Consider the following 23,750-nt stretch of genomic DNA (forward strand, 5'->3'; position numbering starts at 1 on the left):
TAAACTCACTCCCTTCCATGTGTAAATTTTATTACTAGCTGCCGTCTCATCCTACCCCTCTCAAAACTTGTACAGAGTGTCCTAGGGGCTCGGTATACATTTATATCCCTGGATATGCTTCATATCTGTAGGCTCAAAGGATTTTACTACCTTTTTTGCAGGCTCATTTATTACTTATAAGTGGAGCTTTTGTAGTTTAACTAGATTTTTTTGTCAGCATTTTTTAGTGGGAGCGCTTAAGGCTCTCTGTCCTGCCACATGGTCAGAAATTCCATTTTCTTATCTGTACGATGGGGATAATAATGTTTCCCTGATAGGTTTGACATCATGTATGTCTATGTAAAATGGCTGACATAATGGTGGTCAATGTGTGGTAACTGCTATTAATTAATTAATGAGTTGGAGGAAGGAGTAGACATCTGAAATATGTATTTTGGCCAAATTTTTCAGCTCTTTCAAAATTTCATAAATGATTAAGAGAAAGGCATAATTAGCCCATTTTACATTAGTGGTATAGATGTTTTAAAGAAATACCTCCCCAGAGTTTCTTCTTGATGAAGATGATGAACCCAGAAAGCGTTTCTTTGTCTGCCTTTCTTCTTCACATTCAGGTAGTTCCCCAAATACACAACAGTTTCCTGGGCTGTCCATAATTCTGATTTTTTAGAATATTTTAATAAAAGAGCATCTGGAAAAAAGGTAAGAAAAAATGGATGTTAATTGTATTTTAAAGTTTAGTTTAATTTTTATTTTTTTATGTTTATTTTTATTTTTGAGAGACAGAAACAGAGCATGAGCAGGGGAGGGGCATAGAGAGAGAGGGAGACACAGAACCCGAAGTAGACTCCAGGTTCTAAGCTGTCAGCACAAAGCCCGACATGGGGATTGAATCCATGAACCGTGAGATCATGACCTGAGCTGAATTCGGACACTTAACTGACTGAGCTACCCGTTTATTTTATTTTGAGAGAGAGAAAGAGAGAGAGAGACTACACACACACAAGGGTGGGGGGCAGAGAAGGAGACAGAGAATTGAAGCAGTCTCCAGGCTCCAACCTGTCAGCACAGAGCCTGACGTGGGACTTGAACTCATGAACCAGATCATAATGTGAGTGGAAGTCAGACGCTTAACCAACTGAGCCACCCAAGCGCCCCTGGATGTTATTTTCAAAGGGATGTTACAATTCATGAATAAATTTGAAGTGACACAGATCCTAATCCAGCTTGTCTGAAATCATTAGCTTCTTTAGACATTTTCTCAAATTTTAGCCTTCTCTATGAATACTACTAAAAAGTTAGTGAAGTACAATAAAAAAGTAAAGCTTTGCAAATATAATGAAGATTCACCAAACCTTTCTCTTGTGATGGAGAGGGATTAAGGCTAGAATTTCTGTATGAAAGCAGTGGAGGGGCACCTGGGTGGCTCATTCGATTGAGCGTCCCACTCTTGATTTTGGCTCAGGTCATGATCTTATGGTTCATAGGACTGAGCCCTGTTCCAGTCTCTTCACTGGCAGTGTGGAGCCTACTTGGGATTCTTTCTCTCTCTCCCCTGCTCCTTCTCTAAAAAAAACAAACAACAACAACAACAACAACAAAATATATATATATGTATGTGTGTGTGTGTGTGTGTGTGTGTATATATATATACACATATATATATACACACACACATATATGAGATACATATATATACATATATACACATATGTATACATATATACACATATACATATACACATATACATATATATACACATACACATATATATGTACACATACATATACATATATATGTATACATATGTACACATACATATACACATACATATATATACACATACATATATATACATATACATGTATATATATATACACACACACATACACACATACATATATGAGAAAGCAGTGAAAAATAAAGGGCTTTTTAAACAGTAAAATGCCAGAGTTCATATTGGAACAGTGATACATGTTTGCATCTTCTAATTATCTGGGGGGCCCAGATAATGGAGGCTACTACCTGTGCCAGACCACATAGATAGAAATAAATGAAACAATTATACCTCAGAGATTCCTGGAAACTCCAGAAATCATGGTTACATATTACAGTGCACCTTAATTTTCTCTGAGTTGTTTTGTTTAAGCTGGGAAAGTCCAGGAATTACTTGAGAAAATACAGCTACTGTACGAAGATGCTACTCAATTGAAAAAGGAAAAGATAGGAAGGAAAAGTAAAAACTGTCTCCACCAGAAGGAAAGGAGGAACAGTGCTAGCAAGAAAGCATTTCTTTGAGGGGGAAAGACATGAGCCCTAAGGAAGAAATGCAACATTTTGGGATCCAAGTTAAGATAAAGTGAACAAGGACCTTCTGCATCCAGGTCATGTTAATGGATGAATGAACAGAAGACTCAGGAGAAAAAGTACTTAAAATAAGATAAACTCATGGGTCTGGGGTTGGGGAGGGAGATGACTGGAGGCTGGGGAAGATAGTGACGAGGGCTGGGCAACTCAATCAGAGAAGCTGGCGTTGGAAACAGAAAGTGGGCCTCTTGCACACATACATAGGAAGGCTAAGTGAATTGAGGGAAGAAGAAAGGAGGAAATGTACAACTTGTTTTGTTTTTCCAACTTTGGGCTTCCTCTCTTTTTCTTATCTGTACACCGGGGATGATAATGTTTCCTAATGGGTATGAGATCATGTACATACGGCTTTTCACCTGTAAACTGGCACATAACAATAAAGCAGTTACTTAACTCTAAGGAATGTGATTTGGAACCTTCAGAGTCCCTAAATAGGGAATAGAAAATAGGGAAACCCTATTATAGTGGAACGTTTTGCCCTTTTTTGTAACAACCTGAACTGTCTTTTTAGTCTGAATTCAAGGCAGCAGGCAAAACACGGGAATACCCTGAAGCAAAGGTTATTGACATTGGCTTTATACAAAGCCACTGGAGGGCTCTTAAAAAATACTCATGCCTGGATCCAAACCCCAGAGCTATTCGATCAGAATCATAGATACTTCCTGAGGCTGTACCTACTGGAAAGGTTGTACTTACTGTATGCTTGGTGCAGTTGATTGGGCTTAAAAACTCCTGTATTCTCCAGTCTCTGTAGGAGCCAATCATGTCTCACCCCTGCCAAAAGTTTTTCAAAGTCATCAGGGAGCAGGGTTCGAGCCTCTAGGATCTCTTGCCTTGTCATTCCCGGCAATGAAACAAAAGAACTTCCACTGGAATTCAGAAAGGACTGCGGGTTTTCCCCCTCAGAAGAACCGCTGGAAAATGCTGGTGATTTCAACCACCCTGCCGAAGACGAGGTGGAGTTCTGGCTGCAGTTTAGCATGTTTCCTAGTTTGTTTCCCTCCTCCGTGGTAGTGCAGTCCTTGCTAAAATCAGAGGAGGGAATGTTACTGCTTATAGAGGAGTTGGGGGTTTCAGGCCATTGACCATGCGACTGTCTCAGAACACATAGGCTGTAAGAGCCACGTCTGCTTGTGGGGTGAACATCTGTGCTGTCGAGCCATTGGCCCTCCTCATCCACTGTGGAGGCATCAGGGTCGATGCCCTGCTCTTTGACTGAGCCACTGCTCTTTCCTGAGTCAGGATTTTGAACAGGCCAATGAAGAGTGGAAAAGCTACGTGCTGTCCTGGAACGTTGGCCCAGGGAATCCTCCATGACTATGTCAGAGTCTAAGGGCATATCCTCTTCTTTTTCTGCTATTTCTCCTTCCGGGTCAACCCAGGCGGAACTTTCTTTAAATGTAAGGCCTGTGCCTCTTTTGATTTCCTCTCCATGCCTTTCTTCGGCATCATAGTTGATTTCTGGAAATTCATCAATTAGTTCAAAGGTTTCTTCTTCTTGGACCAAAGGGTATGTGGCTGTGTTCTTGGGCCAACCAGCATCAAAAGAGGACAAAGAAGCAGAACCAAACGAGGGTCTGGAATGAGCAGAAGTATTTCTGGATCCCCTATTTCTGGCTTTCTGCACATATTCTGGAACTCCTTCTAACAGCCCCGCCCCAGACGCTGAGAACATGCCTGTTGTGTTATGAGGATGGGAGGTTTTCAAGGGCACGTGGCTGTGTCGTTGACTTTGCAAAGACTCTAAATTGTCATCCTTGGACACTTGGAGAGAGAGACCGTGAAGCTCTGAAGATAGTGGATGTACAGGTCTGGTTTCCTCATTGATGTCTTCAGACGGGGCAGCGGAACACTCAGTATCCACAAGGTGCACTTCTTTGCAAGGCTCTTTTCTGGTTGACCTATCGTCCACATAATTCACTTCCTCCCAGCTGGTAGAAGAGCTAACCACCGATAATTCGCTCCAAGAACTGGAGCACTGGCTGTCACTCAGAGACTTGTTCAAAACAGCTCCTTCACCATGGCTGTGATCTGATGACTCAAACTCAGTTCCCCCATCTTGATCCAAGGAGACTCGAAAGGCATCAGAATGGGTCCAGTTTTTCCTTGCTATCCTCCTGAGTTTCTCCTGACCATTCTTAGCCTTGTGGGAGGAAGATATTACGGTGCTTTTTTGAAAATGTGGTTTGTCTTCAGTGGTACACACAGTATCTATGTTTTTTGTCTCTGTTTCTAGAGTAGTGATACAGACTCCCGTTTTCATATCTTTCTGTTTATCTTTGTTGTTCCCACAAGAGCCCTCAAAAACTTCGCACACTGAAGTGTGGTGCTGTGAATAGGTTTCAAGGATTTTTTGGAAATCTACTTGCCCATGCAAGATGGGTTTATCCAACCCGTGCTTGAAACTCTCTGGAACATAAGACTTGTCATCTAAGTTTGAGAAGCTTTGAATTTGTAAATGATCCTTTACCTGGGTGATAACTGACATGATCTCCTGAGAGAGAGTTTCTCTCTCCTGACTTTCAGAGGAAGTACTGAAACTGTACAGCTTTCCCATAGCTTCATGACAGAGCTGACTTGCTGTACGGACCACCTCTGTCTCCCCATACAGTCTTTGGTGCACAGTGGTGAGGCCAAAAGCAGCTTTGAGAAGACTGTGAAGCTCTTGTTTCCCACTAACTCGTTCATCATATCTCTTGGTGAGGAGGCCAATTTCAAAGGCCTCTTTGGCTTCACACAGATATGAATTTTTCATTTCCACAGGACAGTCATTAGAGCTAGTATAGGACAACAAGCACGTGCCACGGATATTCTGAGGAAAATACCAAGCACATAATCAGACACTGAAATAGAAACTGGAAGTGAATCAGGAAACACTTCATTCCTGGAGGACAGTGATTAGAAATATTATAGGAAAATAAACACGTGGCACAGATATTCTAAGAAAAATACACAATCACATATTGAGTCAAGGACCTAAAGTCTCTTTGGTGAATCAGGGAAAGGGACTGGGATGGATGTGATTGGCTGGCATGAAGGTGTAAGAGATTAGTTTTAACTACCATCTTACTATAGGCCTGATACTTTTTTAAAAAAGTTTATTTATTTTTTTAGTAATCTCTGCACCCAAAGTGGGGTTCGAACTCATGACTCTGAGATCGAGAGTCACATACTCTTCTGACTGAGCCAGCCCAGGTCTGATACTTTTTGATCAAAGATGATAAACTTGTTGTTGTTGTTACTGCTGTTAGTTTCAGCAAACAGTCTATACATGGGACAGGGACACAGTAAGTTTCTCTATGCAAAAGAGAAATAAGACTGCTATATATAAACACATCATTTATTTAACAATAGTCAAAACAACAGAGTAGTGGCTTCCAAACCCCTCTGTGAACCTGGGCAGTATTTCAGAATAAAAGATTTCCGAGTACTAATCCCAGACATTTGCATTTAGTGGGTCTAGGGTGGATCAGGAATGTGCATTTTGAGAAGACTCCTTGCGTGATTCTGCTGTGCTTGGGAACCATTGGTCTCAGGCAGACAACATCAGACCCGCAGGCTGAATTAATTTAGCTTCCACCAGGATGTCACTACCCTGATTGATAAAACCTTTCCATACATGAGGTCTGATTACAATTCTCTAATGAAGTGCACAAAGCCTACTTTAGGTTAGCCCTTTTCCTCTCACTGGTAGCTTCCATCACTGGGGAGAGGTAGAGTGTGGGGCTGCACCCTGCTTACCGCAGCCGTGAGCACGAAGAGGGGTGTGTAGGGACTGAAGGCAGCTGCCAGTTTGCAGGCTTCTGCAGCTGAGAGCAAATGGTGGTCAAACTCCTTCAGCAAACCCTGTGAGAAAACAGGCCAAGTGTTGTGTTGACAATTATTTATCCATTAGCAAAAGTCAGGCTATGACATTCCTTTCCTTTTCTTTCAGGATTCTGAGGGACACCCTGCCCTTTACCACAACAACACCCGAACAGTGCCAAGAAAGAATTAAGCATCTCAAAGGACCCTAGGGAATTGAGTGTCCTATCTCCCAACACCCATACACAGTCCATCCCCCTCCCTCCCCAGAGTGGGCCTAACGTGTGCAAAATAATTCACACAAGTTTCTCTGCAGGATCATGCAACTCTTTGTTTACAGAAATCCCCCACATTTTGCAGCCAAATTAGCTGATGATTTCTGCACTGTTCTTGGCAAAGAGCCTTTTAATGTATGATTTCACAGCAATTAAGATTCATTCATTCATCCTAGAAATATGCATTGAGAACCTCCATGTGCCAGGCACTGTTCTAAACACGAAGGAGATAGCAGACAGTTGAGCCTGCGGTAAATAAGCTTGCTTCCTATTGAGCGGAGGGGATCAGTCAATACACAAAATGAGTAAAATGCACATTATCTGACACGGTGACAAATAGTCAAGAGAAAAATAAAGCAGGAAAAGGTCAAGGAGCTCCACGGTGGGGAGGCAGTTAGCAATTTTTTAAAAATTTTCTCTTTCTTTCTTCCTTTCTTCCTCTTCCTTCCTTCTGTTCATCCTTCCTTCCTTTCTTTTTTAAGGTAAGCTCTATATCTAACGTGGGGCTTGAACTCATGACCCTGAGTTCAAGAGTCACATGCTCTACCGACTGAGCCAACCAGGTGCCCTGGCAGTTTACAATTTTAAACAGTCATCAGAGACAACTTCACTGAACTAGAGATATAACCCTTTTCTCGTGTGTTGGTCTGACAGCACAAGCAACATTTTGTTAAAACTCAGATTGTTAGCAGCAAGCTGCAAGCCTTCTTATGTCACACTCATTACTATTAAGTACAGTTACTATTGTCACTTTAGTATTTAACAAAAAATGCCAATCTTTGTGATACTATTAAAAATCTCAATATCGGGGTGCCAGGTGGCTCAGTCTGTTAGGCATCTGACTCTTGATTTTAGCTCCAGTCATGATCTCACCATTTGTGAGTTCGAGCCCCGCATTGGGCTCTGTCCTGCCAGTGTGGAGCCTGCTTGGGATTCTCCCTCTCTCCCTCTCTCTGCCCCTCCCCCATTTGTGCTGTATCTCTCTCAAAATAAATAAACTTAAAAAAATAATTTCAGTATCAGTGCAGTGCAGGAGAGCAGCTCAATGTCTATGTTGATGCTCCAAACTGGACAGAGACCTGAGTTCTGCTCCTAGTTTCCTTCCTACCTAGTGTGCAAACTATGAGGTCACTTAATTTGTCTGGACCTCAGTTTATTTTTCTCTAAAATCGGAATGATATATTTTGCTCTACCTACTTCATAGGGTTTTGTGGAGCTCATATACATATATACATGTGTGTATATATATATATGTATATATATATATATATACACACATACACACACATACACTCACATACTTTTTGAATCATAAAGGAATATATAAAAATTAGTAATCATTATTTAAATTTTTTTAAATGTTTGCTTTTTGAGAGAGAGAGAGAGAGCGTGAGTGTTGGGGGGGGTGGGGGGGAGGAGCAGAGAGAGGGAGACACAGAATCTGAAGCAAGCTCCAGGCTCTGCTCTATCAGCACAGAGCCCAATGCAGGGCTCAAACCCACAAACTGTGAATTCATAACCTGAGCTGAAGTTGGACGCTTAACCCACTGAGCCACCCAGGTGCCCCAGTAGCCCTCATTATTAAGAATCTAGACAAGTGACAGATGCTCTGATTTGAACAGAGGGCAATTAAAGTTTTATAATTGTTATCCCTTTACTTTATCACTGAGATGGGCCAAGTGTGGAAACCGAATTCTGTGATAATCTGAATTAGAGGTCACTTAATTTGTCCGGACCTCAGTTTATTTTTCTGATTTCTTTCTGAAAGAAATCAGTGGGGTTCAAAGCATTTATCACTTTGATGATATTTATTCATTCTTTTACTTGTCATTTTTAATTTTTTTAGTACCCTCTGTATGTGTGGTACTGTGCTAGGTGCTACGATAATCAAGCCAAATAGGACACCATAGAAATTGTCCCCAGGACTGTTCATGTTACTTGAAGAGGGGAGACACTGTGCTCCCTGACTCCCGGAAAGAGAATGAGATTGATAAACCAAGCACCAAGAACGCTGGCAGTTTTGTAGGTGATGCCATTCTGGACCAAGTGATAATTACCAAGTTAATTTGTGGATTGTTTTTAAACTTCTCATAATCATTTTTGCTCATGGAAATGAAGATGTCTGCCAGTATACCTAGTGATGTGGAAATACCCTGTAAGAAAAATACAAACAGAACACAGATTAGGAATTCAAGGTCCATTACTGGTCTCATCTCAAGGCCTGAAGGCCATGACTAGTCCTCCATATGAAATATTGTTGCTGCTGTTGCTGCTTCTGCTTCTCCTCTCTTCCCCCTCCTCTTGCTCCTCTCCCTCCTCCTCCTCTTTCCCCTCCTCCTCCTTCTTGTTATTCTGACAGCGGAAATACTTCTAAACTGGATGCCACAGGCTTGAAAGATCATCAGATCCTGAGTGTAAACACAGCTATTTCTTAGTTGGGCTTTACTGGACTGTCAACACTAACTTCTTCATACTGCTAGAGGCTTAAAGGATTGGCCCAAGCATGCGTCCTCGCATCCCATTCTGTCTGTGTGGGAAAAGGGCTGTAGGTGGTGGCATTGCTGATACAGGTGATAACGCAGTGCTCCAGTTAACGAGGAGAATACTCTTACAGAGGTACAGAGAATGAAAACATTAAGTAGGAAAGCAAATGGTGCCTCTCAAATTTCTTGGATTGGAGTCTGCTCACTCAATGGAGGGAAAATGATTTTACATATAAGCAGCTTGGTTATCTCAACTTTGCTGTGGAATCAGGCAAAGGCTAAATATATAATAAAAGAAATGGGTAAATGAATAATAGAAATAAAAATATAAATAGATTTGGCTCAGTCGGTTGAGCGTCCGACTTTGGCTTGGGTCATGATCTCACTCTCTGTGAGTTTGAGCCCCGCTTCGGGCTCTGTGCTGACAGCTCAGAGCCTGGAGCCCGCTTCAGATTCTATGTTTCTCTGTCTCTCTGCCCCTCCCCCACTCTGCTCTGTCTCCCTCTGTCTCAAAAATAAATAAAAACATTTAAAAAAATTAAAAAAAAAGATAGTTAGAAATAAACGTGAAAACACTACATACATGCCAGGAGTCTGGCTGTGATTGGGGACGGAGCAAGACACAAGAGGAAATTACCAAGTGTTCGTGGTCCTATGCCCATGTAGAATCAATAAAAATAGGACCAATAAAATTGATAAACAATACACTGCATTATGCCACAAGGAGATAATCATCCAAAGACAAATGTAGGATAGGAGAGGAAAAAAAGCACTAGATAAACCACCTTTCTATCTGGCTGAGGAAGGGTCAAATACCCTATGATTGAGGCCCATATTACCTCTGCTGCTTCGTACCACATCCCTGAAAAAAAAAGGGAGAGAGATGAGACAAACTGCTAGTATCTGTGCATTGTGCTAGAAAATACTTTTGAAAACTAATACAGAAAGAAGATTCACTGGCTCCCGTTAGGAAAATTTAGGGCTGGATTAGATTGAGAGCAATCAGCAAATGCCAATCTGCTGGAAAAACAGCAACATATTTTTCCAGCTGATATAATACAGATAATGCTTCCCTTTCACAGGAAAACAGTAAAAAAATATTATATATCATATATAATACATTAACATAAAAATAATTAAATACAGTATTTACAAGAATAATTACCATTCTATGCTAACATTTTCAAACACCTTAGTTTGCATTTTATTTAATTAAGTAATTTATTTGAGCACCTGCAGCTCCTTTTTATTTTTCCTTTTTGTTGTTTTTTAAAGTCTTCCACGTTCAGGTGAGCAAAGGGCTTGGGGACAGTCTAAGAAGCCCACAGGGCCCCCAGCGGCTCCCCAGTAGTTCCTTCTTCCCTCCAGCTGACAGCATAGCCGCTGCCCTGTGTCCCTCCTCAGGACCCCTCCTGGGAACCTCTGATGTCCAGGTTGCCCTGTCTGTGGGGACAGTGCCAGAGACCCTTTCGTGGGCTGTTGGCAAGCCACTCAGGCTTGATGGACCATAAACAGCAGGGTAGGGCCATGCATTTTAAAGCACAACTAGCATTCTACGCATTTCAGGTGTACTTGCCTCGTGGCCCATCTGAACCTGAGGTCTAACAGTTCTGAGCCTATTACCGCAGAGCTCTTGGTAATTGCTGGCCGTATTATCTTTTTTCCTTGTTTGTTTTCCCTCCTTTTAACCATCCTTTGGGAGCTTTAAGGGCATTTTTTTAAGGTATACCCTTAACATTAAAAGAAAGAAAAAAAAATAAAGCACAACGAGCATTCTATAAATTTTGCCTTACAACCTGGGGAATGCCCTCTGAGGAGTGAATGGGTAAGGTGTCAGGGTGGTTTAGAATAAGGTGTCCCTCTTATCACATAGAGTCCTGTAGAACTGAAAGTCAGATGCCAGAATTATTACCAAGAATCCTATGGTTAATACCACAGTGTACAACTATACATTTCTTTAACACAATTCAACAGAAAATATTTTGTTTTATTAATGTTCATAACACTCCTGGGATCTCAAATGTCATTTTCTTTTCGATGAGGAAACTAAGTGAGGATTAGCAATTTGAACCAGATACAATGAGAAAATTCCACAGTAATATCTCGTAGCCAGACTTTGTAAATGAGCCCTGAGAGCAGCGAATGTTTGATGACCGTACCTAGCTTTTGCAGAATTTGCCCTCTGATCTGTATGCAGACTGACTGCACCAGGATCTTGTCACTTTCGTTTCGGTACAGCCAGGTACCTACAACAAAAGAGGGAAAAAAGAAAAGTAGTTTCAGCTCCTAGTTATCAAGTAAAGAGCCTGGTAAAACGAAACTAATTTCACCGAAGCCTTCATGAGCACATGTGATACAGGTTTGAGAGACATCTCTTCTCTACATTGAGAAAGGTCCAAACTCCTTGCTATAACATACAAGCCTTCACAGAACTTGTATGTGAATACCGAGAATCCTACTTCTCACTTGAACTCCTGTCTGGTCTCCAAGTCTCCCAACTGACTGTGCTCTGCCATGGCATGGTTCCTGAGGAGACCAGCTCCTTCTACTTCAGGTCTCAGCCTCAATGCTATTGCCTCCAAGCCCCCCAGATTGATTTACCATAGTACTACCCCACTGTCTTGTGGTTGCCTAATGGAGGGTGGGATCCTTTCCATCCACCCAAAATTTAGTTTGTAGGTTGAGACTGATGGTTGTGCACGCACACACACACACACACACACACACACACACACACACACACACACCCCAAGATATGAAAAGATTTAGTACTCACATAATGAGTCTTTCTGAGGAGAGGAGACAGGCACCCAAGCTGGTTCATTTGACTTGTGTGAATAGAGTGGTGAGTGGCTTTGGTTTTTATTGTGATTAGGGTGTGGGCTGGGGTGAAGTCTCCCACAAGCTATGCCTGGTTTACTGCTGAGTAGGTTTAAAACAAACCAAAAAGCAACCCTCCCCCCCCGCCCCAGCCTGTCCAGTTGTGGGACAAAGTGGGTGGCAGAAGGCTGGGGTCTGAAAACTGTCAGTGGGCAAACACCAAAAACAGAATCAAACTCATTACTATACCCCCTTGATTCTCTGTCACATCACCCTATTTTCTCCCCAGCTTTTAATCTGTGTGTGTGTGTGTGTGTGTGTGTGTGTGCGCGCGCGTCTGCATATGTGGTGTAGAAGATGGAAGTGTGTATATCATAGGTTAGTGATGGTGGACACAAATGATGGGTATGTGGTCAATATCGATATTCCAAACCACCTCTCCACTGGAATGTCTACAAGTTTCAAGGTGCTTGGGACCTTATATCCAAGCAGACTGAGCTTAAAAGTCTACTGGAGGTTGTGTTCAACTTACTGGGAAACTTGTTGTCTTTAACGCCCAGAATTTCAGACAAGATATCTGAAGGAATAAATGATTTGTTGCCGAACTATTAGTACTTGCTTCCTTTCATGTATGATTAAATATTGAAAGAAATCCATTTCAAAATAAGTTTTTCTGAAAGTACATACATAGCAAAATCAAATTTACTTTCCAAACCACTTAATACATAAAGCCATAAATATATTTTTCTCAACTTACAGACTTTATCGCCATTTACAATTCTCCTAAAGGTTGCTACTGAGCCCCTCCTGAGGCCCACAGAGTTACCTGCTTTAACAGCATATTGTTCTTAGATAGTACACTCTACAATAAGCCCAGAAGTTTAGGAGCTTTGGTTGTTCTGTTTTGCTTTCATTTTTAATTACAGAAAATGAAGACACAGAGAAATAAGCTCCTTGACCAAAGCTACTTCATTCACTGATGGCAAAGTCAGTCCTAGCTAGTTCTGGAGACATCTGGTCTACAGCAACTATTAGGTCATTCAGGTGCTTGTAAACTAGAACTCCAGAAGGGACTGCAGGTGAAGGTCGTTGTGAAGATAGGAAAGCACCTTACCTGTTGCTCCATTGTTGCTTATTAGACTGCTCAGGATATATTCTGCTTTTAAAAGTTTCCCTGAAAAGAAGCAACCAAATGCCACACAATTAGTACCTGAACATGTGCCTTCAATACTACTAGTAGTTTAAGCTCTAAGGTTAACACACTGTTACCTCTCTTGGAAACATGCTATTTTAAAATTTAACAGCAATAACGACATCATATACCAAAGTGAAGAGAAAGATGACATTTCCAGGAATCGGTGAGATGGGAAGTTGCACAGTATCTGAAATGGCAATTAGATTTACACACACACACTCATTCATATAGAATAAGGCTTGAAAAATAAAGATAAACCATTGTAAAACATTGTGTCTTCTTTCTGTGAACAAGACTATTGAAAGGAAGGAAGGAAGGAAGGAAGGAAGGAAGGAAGGAAGGAAGGAAGGAAGGAAGGAAGGAAGGAGGGAGGGAAGGAAGGAAATAAAGACAGAAGGAAGGAGAGAAGGGGAAAACCACTTTCTGAAATCATGAGTTAGGTCCTGATTAAAATTTATTCATTCCAATGTTTGGAAAGAGAGCAATAACTTGAAATACCTATGTAAATAAATTTTACCAAAGGTATCTTTCTTCTTAAAAGTTGTATTTTCTAATTAGGTTTTGCTGATATATAAGGATGGGTAGTTTTAAAACATATTGATTTGCATTTGCCACATTTGCTGAATGTCTTAATTCTAATAATCTGTGTATTTCTTGAAGTTTTCTATGTGGGCAATCACACTGCACAAATCCTGCTAATCGTGTTTATTCATTTCTAATCTTTATACCTCTTATTTCTTTTTCTGTTTTCATTGCATTGGGAGGACTTCCAGTTTACGATCAAACAGAAGTGATAACAAGATGCATTTTTTTCTTGACTTGATTTTAAAAGGAATATTCCTAATTTTCCATCAGTAGTTTTGCCAAAGGTTTCCGGTTGCTTCCTTTTTATCAGGTTAAGAAGTTCCCTCTTGTGCAGCTATCAGTTTATTGCCTTTCAGCTTCAAATTCATCCTTTATTGCCTGCTTTGCAATAATGGGAATGGACCTTGTAAATATTTCTCCTTTGCCAGCTTTGTCATTAGATGGTGTGGAGAGAGGGGGCTCCTGGGTGGCTCAGTCGGTTAACATCTGACTTCGGCTCAGGTCATGATCTCACAGTTTGTGAGTTCGAGCCCTGCGTCGGGCTCTGTGCTGACAGCTCAGAGCCTGGAGCCCGCTTCTGATTCTGTGTCTCCCTCTCTCTGCCCCTCCCCTGCTCACACTCTGTCTGTCTCTCTCTCAAAAATAAATAAACGTTAAAAAAAATAAAAGATGGCATGGAGAGACACTGCAAGGGGAAGATGCTTCTCTTCCTCATGTAGTGTGCCATTCTTGCCAGGCTCCTGCCGTGCATACAGCTTCTCCAATGCCTGCCTCCTGCAGCGATCCTGGCTTCTCCTGTGCCTTCTTCCTACAACACAGGTGGCTTCTCCAGCACCTGGCTCCTCAAAGGTCAGCGGCACCCAGCAGCCAGCAGGTTCCTGCAGCATCCTCTCAGGTGACTTCACAGTGGAGTGAGTGCTGCCTGCCAGTGAGGCACGGCTCCATGAATGTTTCCCCCTGGTGTTCCATAAGAGCTGCTTTGTGGTGGCACCTCTCTGTGGATGGCGTCCCTCGGCACCCCAGAGGGTGGATTTCCAGTGAGTTCTGCTGGCATGGAAACTCCTTGACCTCTCTACCATCCAGTGAGTCATGGCGGTGCCTTCTCCAACAAGGTCTTGATCATGGCCCTGGTGTGCCTGGCTGTGCTCTTGTGAACTTTTTCTCATATGCTTTCAGTATAAGGGATAGTGGCTGCTCCTTATAACTGCTTATCCTGTATTCTTCAGAGTCTTCTTTACTACTTACTAGCCAATCCCTCATTAATCTCCTGATATAGTTAATAACTCTTTTATGCTGAACTTTCCTTTTTCAAATTATTGTGTTGTTTCTGACTCCTGACTGGAAGCTGACCAATAACATCTCTAACTCTAGTTTGTATTTTCAATCTAAATGGGTTAACATTTTATAAAACACTTCTCACATCAATTTAGGTGAACACATAGTTTTCTTGTTTATTCTGTCCATTAGGTGAATTGAATGAATCAATTATTATTATTATCATCATTTGTAGTAAGCCCTACACCCAATGTGGGGCTTGAACTCATGACCCCAAGATCAAGAGTCACATGCTTTACCAACTGAGCCAGCCAGGCAACCCTGAATGAATCAATTTTTATTTATTTTTTTAAAGAAATTTTTTGTTCATTTATTTTTGAGAGAGAGAGAGAGAGAGAGAGAGAGAGAATGAGTGGGAGAGGGGAAGAGAAAGAGGGAGACACAGAATCCAAAGCAGGCTCCAGGCTGTGAGTTGTGAGCACAGAGTCCAACGTGGGGTTTGAACTCACAGACTGCAAGATCCCAACGAGCTGAAGTATGATGCTTAACCAACTGAGCCACCCAGGAGCCTGTGAATGGATCAACTTTTAAACATTAACCATCCTTATGTTTCCGGAATAAACAGATAATAGCCTTCCTTTACTGTAATGTATTATTATTAATTTAATACAATACTGGTCAATTTGATATTATTTTAAGATTTTTGCACCTGATAAATTATGTAAGTGATACTACCATACAATTTCCTTTTATTTTGCTTTTAGTTAGTTTGACCTATGCATTTACCAATTCTTTCTTTACCATTGCTTTTTGAATCTCCTACTCAATCTGTATAGATTCAACTTCCTCCTTAACAACACACGTTCTTTAATGTGTGTGTGCGTGAGAGAGATGTCTTGAGAATAATAATTATTTTTAGTCTTTGTCTGAAAATGTGAATTTTGTCCTCACTTTTGAATGATGATTTTTGCTGAGTATAAAATTCTAGGCTGAAAAGCTATTTCCTCTCAATTTTTTTTTTTTTTTGGTAGATTTCATTGCTTTCTGGACTCTTATTCCTGATAAGATGCTTTTTTCAGTCTAAATATAGTTCCCATATAAATAATCTGTCTTTTCTTGTTTCCTTTAAGATTTCCTCATTGTTTGATTTTCTGTAGTTTTGTGTCTGGGTGATTTTTTATTAAAAAATTTTTTTGCTCAAGGTTGGGTCCACCTTTTGTGCTCAAAGACACATTTTTTCCTTCGATTCCAGTCAATTCTCCCGGAAGTCCTATTATGTTTTTTACATTCTATTTCTCCAAGTTTTTATTTTTTTTATTTTTAAAATTTTTTTTAATGTTTATTTATTTTTGAGACAGAGAGAGACAGAGCATGAATGGGGGAGGGTCAGAGAGAGAGGGAGACACAGAATCCGAAGCAGGCTCCAGGCTCTGAGCTGCCAGCACAGAGCCTGACGCGGGGTTCGAGCTCACGGACTGTGAGATCATGACCTGAGCCGAAGTCGGACGCTTAACCGACTGAGCCACCCAGGCGCCCCTTCTCCAAGTTTTTAAAATGCCGCTTTCATATTTGCATCCACCTAACTCTATATGCTTCATTCTCAGGATTTTCCTTAAATATAACACCCAGGTCCATCATTTTCTCTCCCGCCATTTGACCTGCTGCAGGAACACATTTCAGGTAGGTCAGTTAGGGGGATGGAGCACCTGAGAAACTGGCCTAGGAAATTGATCTTTACTGGGAGGTTGTTACCACTCACCGGGAGCAGGCGGGCGCATATTTAGAGTCTTTGGATAGTCCTTTGCTGGTCAAGTGAGGTTCGGGGAACAGCAGCATCAGTGTTGTCTGGGGGCTGGTTGGAAACGCAGACTCTGAGACCCTGCCATAGACCTACTCAATCAGGATCTGCATTTTCAGTAAGCTCTCCAGGTGCCTCATCAAAGTTTGGGAAGCACCGCCATTTGTGAGTTTTTATCATTGATCTGAGATGAGATTAAGTGAAAAATGGAGAGTGAACATTTAGAAATTTTTTTTTTATCTTTTGCCAAAGTAATGTTGTGACTCTTCAACCTAATAATAAATACTTTGGACTTAAAGTTTTAGGTCTCTTTTGTTTTTTTTTTTCCTTTCATTTTTCTAATAATCTATTTTATTGAATTCACCTCAGTTTAAGCAGCTTGTTTGGCAGGTGGTGTCCTTATCAGCACTTGAGATTCGGAAAGCATCACCGCCAACTGGGAGAGCTGCTGGGTTTTTGGCTCTTTCTAGCCATCACTGTATGGTTGCATTCTTGTAGCCTGTAGCTACAAAAAAAGAAACTTATATGCTGTGCCTGCCTTGTAGGCAATTTCCTACCAATTACTAAACTTTCTGACAACCACACTGATTTTTAATTTTAATTGCTGTATTTTTTTTTCCTGCAAGCTCTCTTAAGTTCTTTTTAAAACCAGTGAATCATTTTCTTTTCCTGTTGTGTTCTTTTTATTATTATTTTTTTGTTTATTTACTTTTTGAGAGAGAGAGAGAGAGAGAGAGAGAGAGAGAGGCAGAGTGAGAGTGGGCTAGGCGCAGAGAGAAAGGGAGACACAGAATCTGAAGCAAGCTCCAGGCTCTGAGCTGTCAGCACAGAGCCCGACACGGGGCTCGAACCCGTTAACCATGAGATCATGACCTGAGCCGAAGTCAGACACTTAACTGACTGAGCCACCCAGGCACCCCTGTGTTCTATTCTTTAAACATATGATTTTTTAAAGTCATATGAGTCTTGGGGCACAGGGGTGACTTGGTTAAGCATCCAACTCTTCATTTGGGCTCAGATCATGATCTCATGGTTTGTGTGTTCAAGCCTGATCCACGTTGGGCCACGCTGCCAGCACGGAGCCTGCTTGGAATTCTTTCACCCTTTCTGCCACTCCCCCACTCACACACTCTATCTCAAGACAAACAAACAAACAAACAGACTTAAAAAAAAAAAAAAAGAAAGCCATACAAGGGGCTTTGGGCTCTGTGCTGACAGCTCGGAGCCTGGAGCCTGCTTCAAATTTTGTGTCTCCCTCTCTCTCTGCCCCTCCTCTGCTTGTGCTCTCTCTCCAAAATAAATAAATAAATAAATAAACATTAAAAAAAAAAGCCATATGAGTCTTTTAAGTTGTTCTACTTTTATATTTTGTTTTGGAGTGCCATGTTTCCTGTGTATGGTACACAATGTTCTTCTCTCCCATGTTTCATTTCCTTCGTTGCTTATACAGTTTAATCCGAGGGCATCTTCAGCAAGTCATATTCTCCTGTGGAATTCCTACACTCCTGGACTGTGGATGTTTCTCTAGAGCATAGTTTTGTACTTGATATTCTGCTGGGCCCCCAAAATGTAAGTACTAAACTGTTTTTTTCTGTTAATTACTTGGGGGGATTCCCTCTCTTACGGGTAGGGTAAATTGAGACTCCCTAGTCACGTTTGGCACACTCACGTCTTGGGGTTTTCATTTGTTTGGGGAGATTTTTTTTTGGCCTCCACCCAGAGCTTGGGCAGAGAGCAAGCTTCCTTGCCACTTCCGTGGAAGAGCTGGTGGAACTGTTCAGTCCCCACACATAGCTGTGCACACCTTTAAGAATTCCAGCTTTATGTAAATATTTCACTCCTCACATAGGCCCAAGGTGCTGTCTCTTGTCCTTGCATGAGGATTAAAATGACAGTCCCTTCCCCTAGGACCACATCCAAGTGTAAACCCCTCCGGCTATAGTGTCATGAGCAGTAGTCCACTGTTATAACTTTGAACACTTTCTGTATTTCCAGCGCTTAAAAAAAAATTATTCACAATATTTATGTAATGGGAGAAGATTCTATGCGTGCTTACTGCTCCATGTTGATGGAACTGGAAATTTTAACCTTTATCTCTATTTATGGCTTAAAAGGTTTGGCCTCCTAATTTTAGGCAAGAGTGAGCTGAGCAGGCTCACGATGCCCTCCATTGCCTGTGAAACCCCACATGTTGAAATGCCCCCACCCTTGGAATGTGTTTTGGGTGGATATCAGGAAGGGTAACAGTAGGGCCGTGCTGTCCCCTCATATTACCTTTATTCCTCTTCCTTACTCCTTATAATATCATATAGGCATCTCACTCTTCTGACCCAAGAGTCCCAGGTGCTGAGGATGGAGACCCCTTTCCATGGCACCTTCTTTACCAGGACACCACCCCTGCTCTAAGTCTCTCTCTCTCTTTGAGACATCTGGTGTAGGGGGAGGCTCAAGAGTTGTTTGAGGGCAGAAATTCACAAATACAGTAAAACCTTGGATTGCAAATAATTTGCTCTGTGAGTGTTCCCCAAGACAAACATTTCTAATAAAATTTAACTTGATAAATGAGCAATGTCTTGCAATACAAGTAGAATGTCACATTATCACAACTGAGCCAATGGTTCTTCTCTCTCTCTGCGGGACTGTGGGTGATCTTCTCCCATGGTCGGAAGCTAGGTCTCAGACCATAGTGTTTGGCAGAAATCAGTGATTTTTTAGAACGTTGGAAGGTGCCCACACCTGGCGATAGTGTATTATTTGTCACTTCAAAGCACCTATGGACAGTCCTTTGCTTTTCCATACAAGAGTAAGCTTAGGAATGCTTTGCTTCATTCTAGGTCAGGCCGCCTGCAGATATAGACTCTTTCCTCTGCTGCCTTATTGCCAGTTACATTAAATATGGTATATGACAAGAGTTTATTAATGCTGTACTGTAGTTAACATCCATGCGAGCATATACAATGGCTCCCATGCAGAAAAAGTTTGAAAAGAAAGGTGGTAAGAAGAAGGAGATGATTATGGTGGAAGTTGAGAAGGAAATCGTGGAGAAGGTCAAATGAGGTATGCGAGTGGCCAAAACTTCAAGATTTTATAAGAAGTCTGTGTCTTGTCTCGTCTGCAGAGGAGGAGGAAAAAAAGGCAGAGGAATCCCTCACCTCAAATGAGATTAGGGAGATGTGTAAAATATGGGAAGCAGTACAAAATTTTACAGAAAAGCACCACCCGAATAAGGCTGTAGCCGTGTGAACGATGAATCTGTTTAACAACAATGGGATGTCACATTTCAGCGAAATCCTCAAAAGGAGGCAAAAGCAAGTGTCCTTGGATAGGTTCCTTATTAAAGTTGCATGAAAAGAAAAAGATTCCATGGAGCCACTAGATAGCAGTGATTCTGTTACTGATAGTGAAAGTCATCCTACACAGTAACCCTCCTCTAGTCTCCCTCACACCAGCCATGAAGGTTTTCAAAGTAAGTACAGGTTAATTTGTTTTTCTTTATATTTTGTATTTTCTTTATTATTTTGTATTCTATTCCAGTACTGTAATCATTTTTATATGAATATGTTTGGGTTAGGGAACGAATCATCTGAGTTTCCATTATTTCTTATGGGGAAATTCGCTTGGATATACAAGTGCTTTGGATTACAAGCATATTTCCAGAACAAATTATGTTCGCAAACCAAGGTTTTACTGTCTTCACTTAACCAAGGCTGTGTTTGTGTTCTTGTGGCTCTTTTGGTAGTTTCTTTGAGGAAAAGACAACCCAACTGTTGGGGAGTAAGATCTAGGATTTTATCTAAGGTGTACGATATGTGAACAGAGGAGCATACTGCTCATGATGATATCTAGGCTTAGTTGTTATCATAGTTGGAAGCCTGAGAGAAACAACAAAATGAACCAGTGAAAAGTTCGGTTTGGCTGTGTAAAGCAAAGCTATCAACAGGCCTGCTTACCACTTGACCTCAATTTCTATGTCCCACCATAGCAATTCCGTATACCAGAAACGAGGTCACATTAACTCTTCCAAGTTCCAACTGAGAAGAACCAATATGGAAGTCTGCCTGTGCACGCCCGGCCTTCATCATTCTGTCCTCCCCACAGAGTGCTACACACACACATCATCGCCATCTGATGCCATCAGAAGGAACATTAGTTGCTAGGTTTTCCTCATCCCCCAAACATTATAAACTCAAAACACTGTAAAATGTCCAAGATCAGGGATTTTGGAAGGAAGGAAGTTTTCCTAAGTTCCACTCCGTCCCTGCAGTTACTCTAGAAGAGTAACCAACATGGACACAATTTACGCACAGCTGCAAGAACTTGAAAGTGAATGAACTTGGGCTTTTGAAAAGTTAACCTCCACAAGCCCATTTCTCTCATGTCCTTTTATCTCTGTGCCTCTCTGCATCCAACAATTGTCCCATTTAGTATAGTCAGTACAGTTCCTTTTCAAAGGAAGTGAAGTAAAGATATTTTAACTCCTTGCAGGCCAGGCTTATTAAAAACAGCAACAATAGCTAAAATCAATTTAAAAAACTGAGCCAGTCCGGGAAGGGCAACTTGCTTTCTACTTCTGTCCTTTATTCTTTCACTCTTAGAAGTGAGAATAGCAGGCTACACATTTCTAAACCTCATGGTTATCAGTAACTTAAATAATTCAAAATGCTATAGAAGTAAACTTCACTGTAATGCATAGCAGGTCTCTTTCCCCTCCAACCCCCCTCTACATTACATCCTAAGTTAGAATGTCAGCCTCATTTTTCATTTCATTCAAAGTGACAGAAGGAAAAAAAAAAAGATACTTTAAGGCCTAATCAGGTACTGTACCGGTGTTCCCAGGGATGGAAAAAACCCTCAAATTACTTCAGTGGGTTTGTCAGCTCTATTGTTAGCATAGTCAAGTGGCCCTGCAGAAAGGAGACAGGAGAACTAAGAGAAAATAGTAGAATTTTAATCTGCTTTTTAAAGGCTCTTGGTCAGAAGTATAGCAATTCAGATACCCCTGTTTGAAAGCAGCAGGACAGATTTGTTAGAAGACAAAAGCTCCAATTAGTATTTTCCACACCCTTTCACAATTTTCTCTACCGCTTTTGGCTCTGAAACCCTTTATGCCAGGGCCTTTGTGCTGGCAAGAGGCGGGTGGAAGGGCATCGCGGGCCGGGGGCGGGGAGAGCCCTCAGCTTGAAAAGATGGCCCGCGGGCCCGGGTGCCCGCCGCACTCCCCCGCGGAAGTCAAGTAGCCCCGGAGGGAAGGCGAGCCCGCGGCTGGACGCCCCGGGCCGGCGGGAGGAGGCCTACCTGCGTTGACCGAGAGTCGGGCTTGGCGAATGACCACCTGCGGAGCAATTGGCGTTCCCGGCTGCAACTTGTGGAGCCTTTTGGCGACCTGCAGGAGCTTGCCCGACACGTCGAGCCCGTACAGGAACCGGTCGCTTAAGAACACAATGGCAGCAGCCGTGGCGCAGTCGCGGGCGAGGATGGAGGCTTTCAAGGACGCCTGGAGGGACATCCACGGGACGTCATGAACCAGACAGAAGCCGCGCCCGGCGCAAAAAGAAGGCAGCCGTGACACCAAGCTTAATCTCTAGGTGTTTTTGTTGAAACAAGAGCAACAAAACCCAGAACTAGGGGGAGAAACATACTTTCTTGGGCGGCCGAACTAAAAGAAAAAAAATAAATTTTTTTGGAAATGGAATAATGGAAAAAAGGAAAAATCCAATTCAACTGGGACAGAAAATATTTCTTTCATTTCCCCCACTACGGTTCTAAAATTATACAAGTGCTAAATGCATATTTCCTGTTATTAGAAAATTCAAACACAAGGTAAAAATGAAAAGTACCCCTTAGTTAGTCGACTCTTTACATTAGTTTTTACCCTCCTTGCCCCCAAGCTCATTCTCATTCTTCCTCATAATGGTTGGTGTCAGAGCAATCCTTCTAGAAACTTCTACCCTTTTATGTGTGTTTAGGCATTAATTGATTCCTTGTCTTGCCTTGCTCTCTCCCGCCCCCCCCCTTCTCTTCTCCCTCCTTTTCTCTCTCATAAATGAGATTACACTACACATATTGTTATGCTAGCTGGTTCTTTCAGTCATGGTAACATCTAGAAGAGGGTTCCACATCAATTCACCACACTCTGCTTCATTTAATGCCTACATTGTAATTAAGAGGAAATACAAAATTTTAGGTAACATTTTAAACATTTGATTTATATGTAGTTAAGGAATACAACAAGAAAAAGAAGAAAACAGGCAGGAAATGAAAGTGTAACATAAAGAATGAGATAAATGAGGCAGAATTGTGGGAAACATCTTTTGGTCTTGTGAGGTGTTACATTAAAGACACTCAAAGCCTTGTAGCTACTAGCATAAATGAGTTTCCCACCCAGCAGTACTTTCTCCATTTACTAAACTAAATCAAGCTGTGTTTTCTGAGCATGTGAACTCACATATAAAGCCCTGAAAGCCTTGCTTATTTTCCTAGCACGATGTTACTACACAAAGCACTGCTACATAATCCGAAGTACTAACATTTCTTGGATAAAAACTAGGTACTGGGCACAGTGCAAAGTGCATGCCATGTACTAATTCACTCACTCTTTACAACAATCCTAACAGGCAGGAAACCTGAGACTCACAGGGGTTAAGTAACATGCCCAAGGTCGCATGACCTCTGACTAAGAGGGAGGATTTGAACACAGGAAGTCCAGGTCCAAATCCCAGGTTGCACTGACTTTATTTTAAGAAAACAGGAGTTGGACATCAATTATCTGATACTTGCAGTGATGCCATAAATACCAAATATGTAATCAATGTTGTTAGAGTTGCTGGTCTGAAGCATGATTTACTTTAACAAATTTAAATTTTTTAAAAATGTTTATTTATTCTTAAGGGAGAGAGAGAGTGTAAGTGGGGGAGGGGCAGAGAGAGAGGGAGACACAGAATCCAAAGCAGGCTCCAGGCTCTGAGCTGTCAGCACAGAGCCTGACACGGGCTTGAACTCACCAGCCAAAGGATCATGACCTGAGCCGATACCAACTGAGCCACCCAGGCACCCCTACTTTAACAAATTTAAGGTAAGAGAGGATACATTCAAACTGGGAGAGAATAATCTCTGCTTTTCAAAATCTGCTTGGAACAGTGCTTTCAGAGTT

The 23,750-nt window shown here is 41.6% G+C and overlaps 1 protein-coding gene across 13 annotated transcripts in view; it reads right to left on the bottom strand.

Moving 5' to 3' along the window:
- Positions 1 to 23,750, bottom strand: part of ALPK1 (alpha kinase 1) — a 134,262-nt gene that overhangs the window by 11,564 nt on the left and 98,948 nt on the right. For 8 of the 13 annotated variants that reach the window (XM_053217060.1, XM_053217053.1, XM_053217055.1 and 5 more), the window contains 9 exons: positions 21,896 to 22,094; positions 12,862 to 12,921; positions 12,280 to 12,324; positions 11,087 to 11,173; positions 9,713 to 9,789; positions 8,502 to 8,597; positions 6,107 to 6,211; positions 3,062 to 5,177; positions 535 to 688 (listed from right to left, as the gene is read on the bottom strand). In XM_053217060.1, coding sequence (XP_053073035.1) covers positions 535 to 688; positions 3,062 to 5,177; positions 6,107 to 6,211; positions 8,502 to 8,597; positions 9,713 to 9,789; positions 11,087 to 11,173; positions 12,280 to 12,324; positions 12,862 to 12,921; positions 21,896 to 22,094 — 2,939 coding nt within the window. Of the gene's footprint in view, positions 1 to 534; positions 689 to 3,061; positions 5,178 to 6,106; positions 6,212 to 8,501; positions 8,598 to 9,712; positions 9,790 to 11,086; positions 11,174 to 12,279; positions 12,922 to 21,895; positions 22,095 to 23,750 lie in introns of all 13 variants that reach the window. The other 5 variants (XM_053217058.1, XM_053217059.1, XM_027062689.2 and 2 more) reach the window with 5 other exon arrangements.

This window comes from Acinonyx jubatus, chromosome B1 (genome assembly GCF_027475565.1).
Source record: "Acinonyx jubatus isolate Ajub_Pintada_27869175 chromosome B1, VMU_Ajub_asm_v1.0, whole genome shotgun sequence".
NCBI classification, from domain to species: domain Eukaryota; kingdom Metazoa; phylum Chordata; class Mammalia; order Carnivora; family Felidae; genus Acinonyx; species Acinonyx jubatus.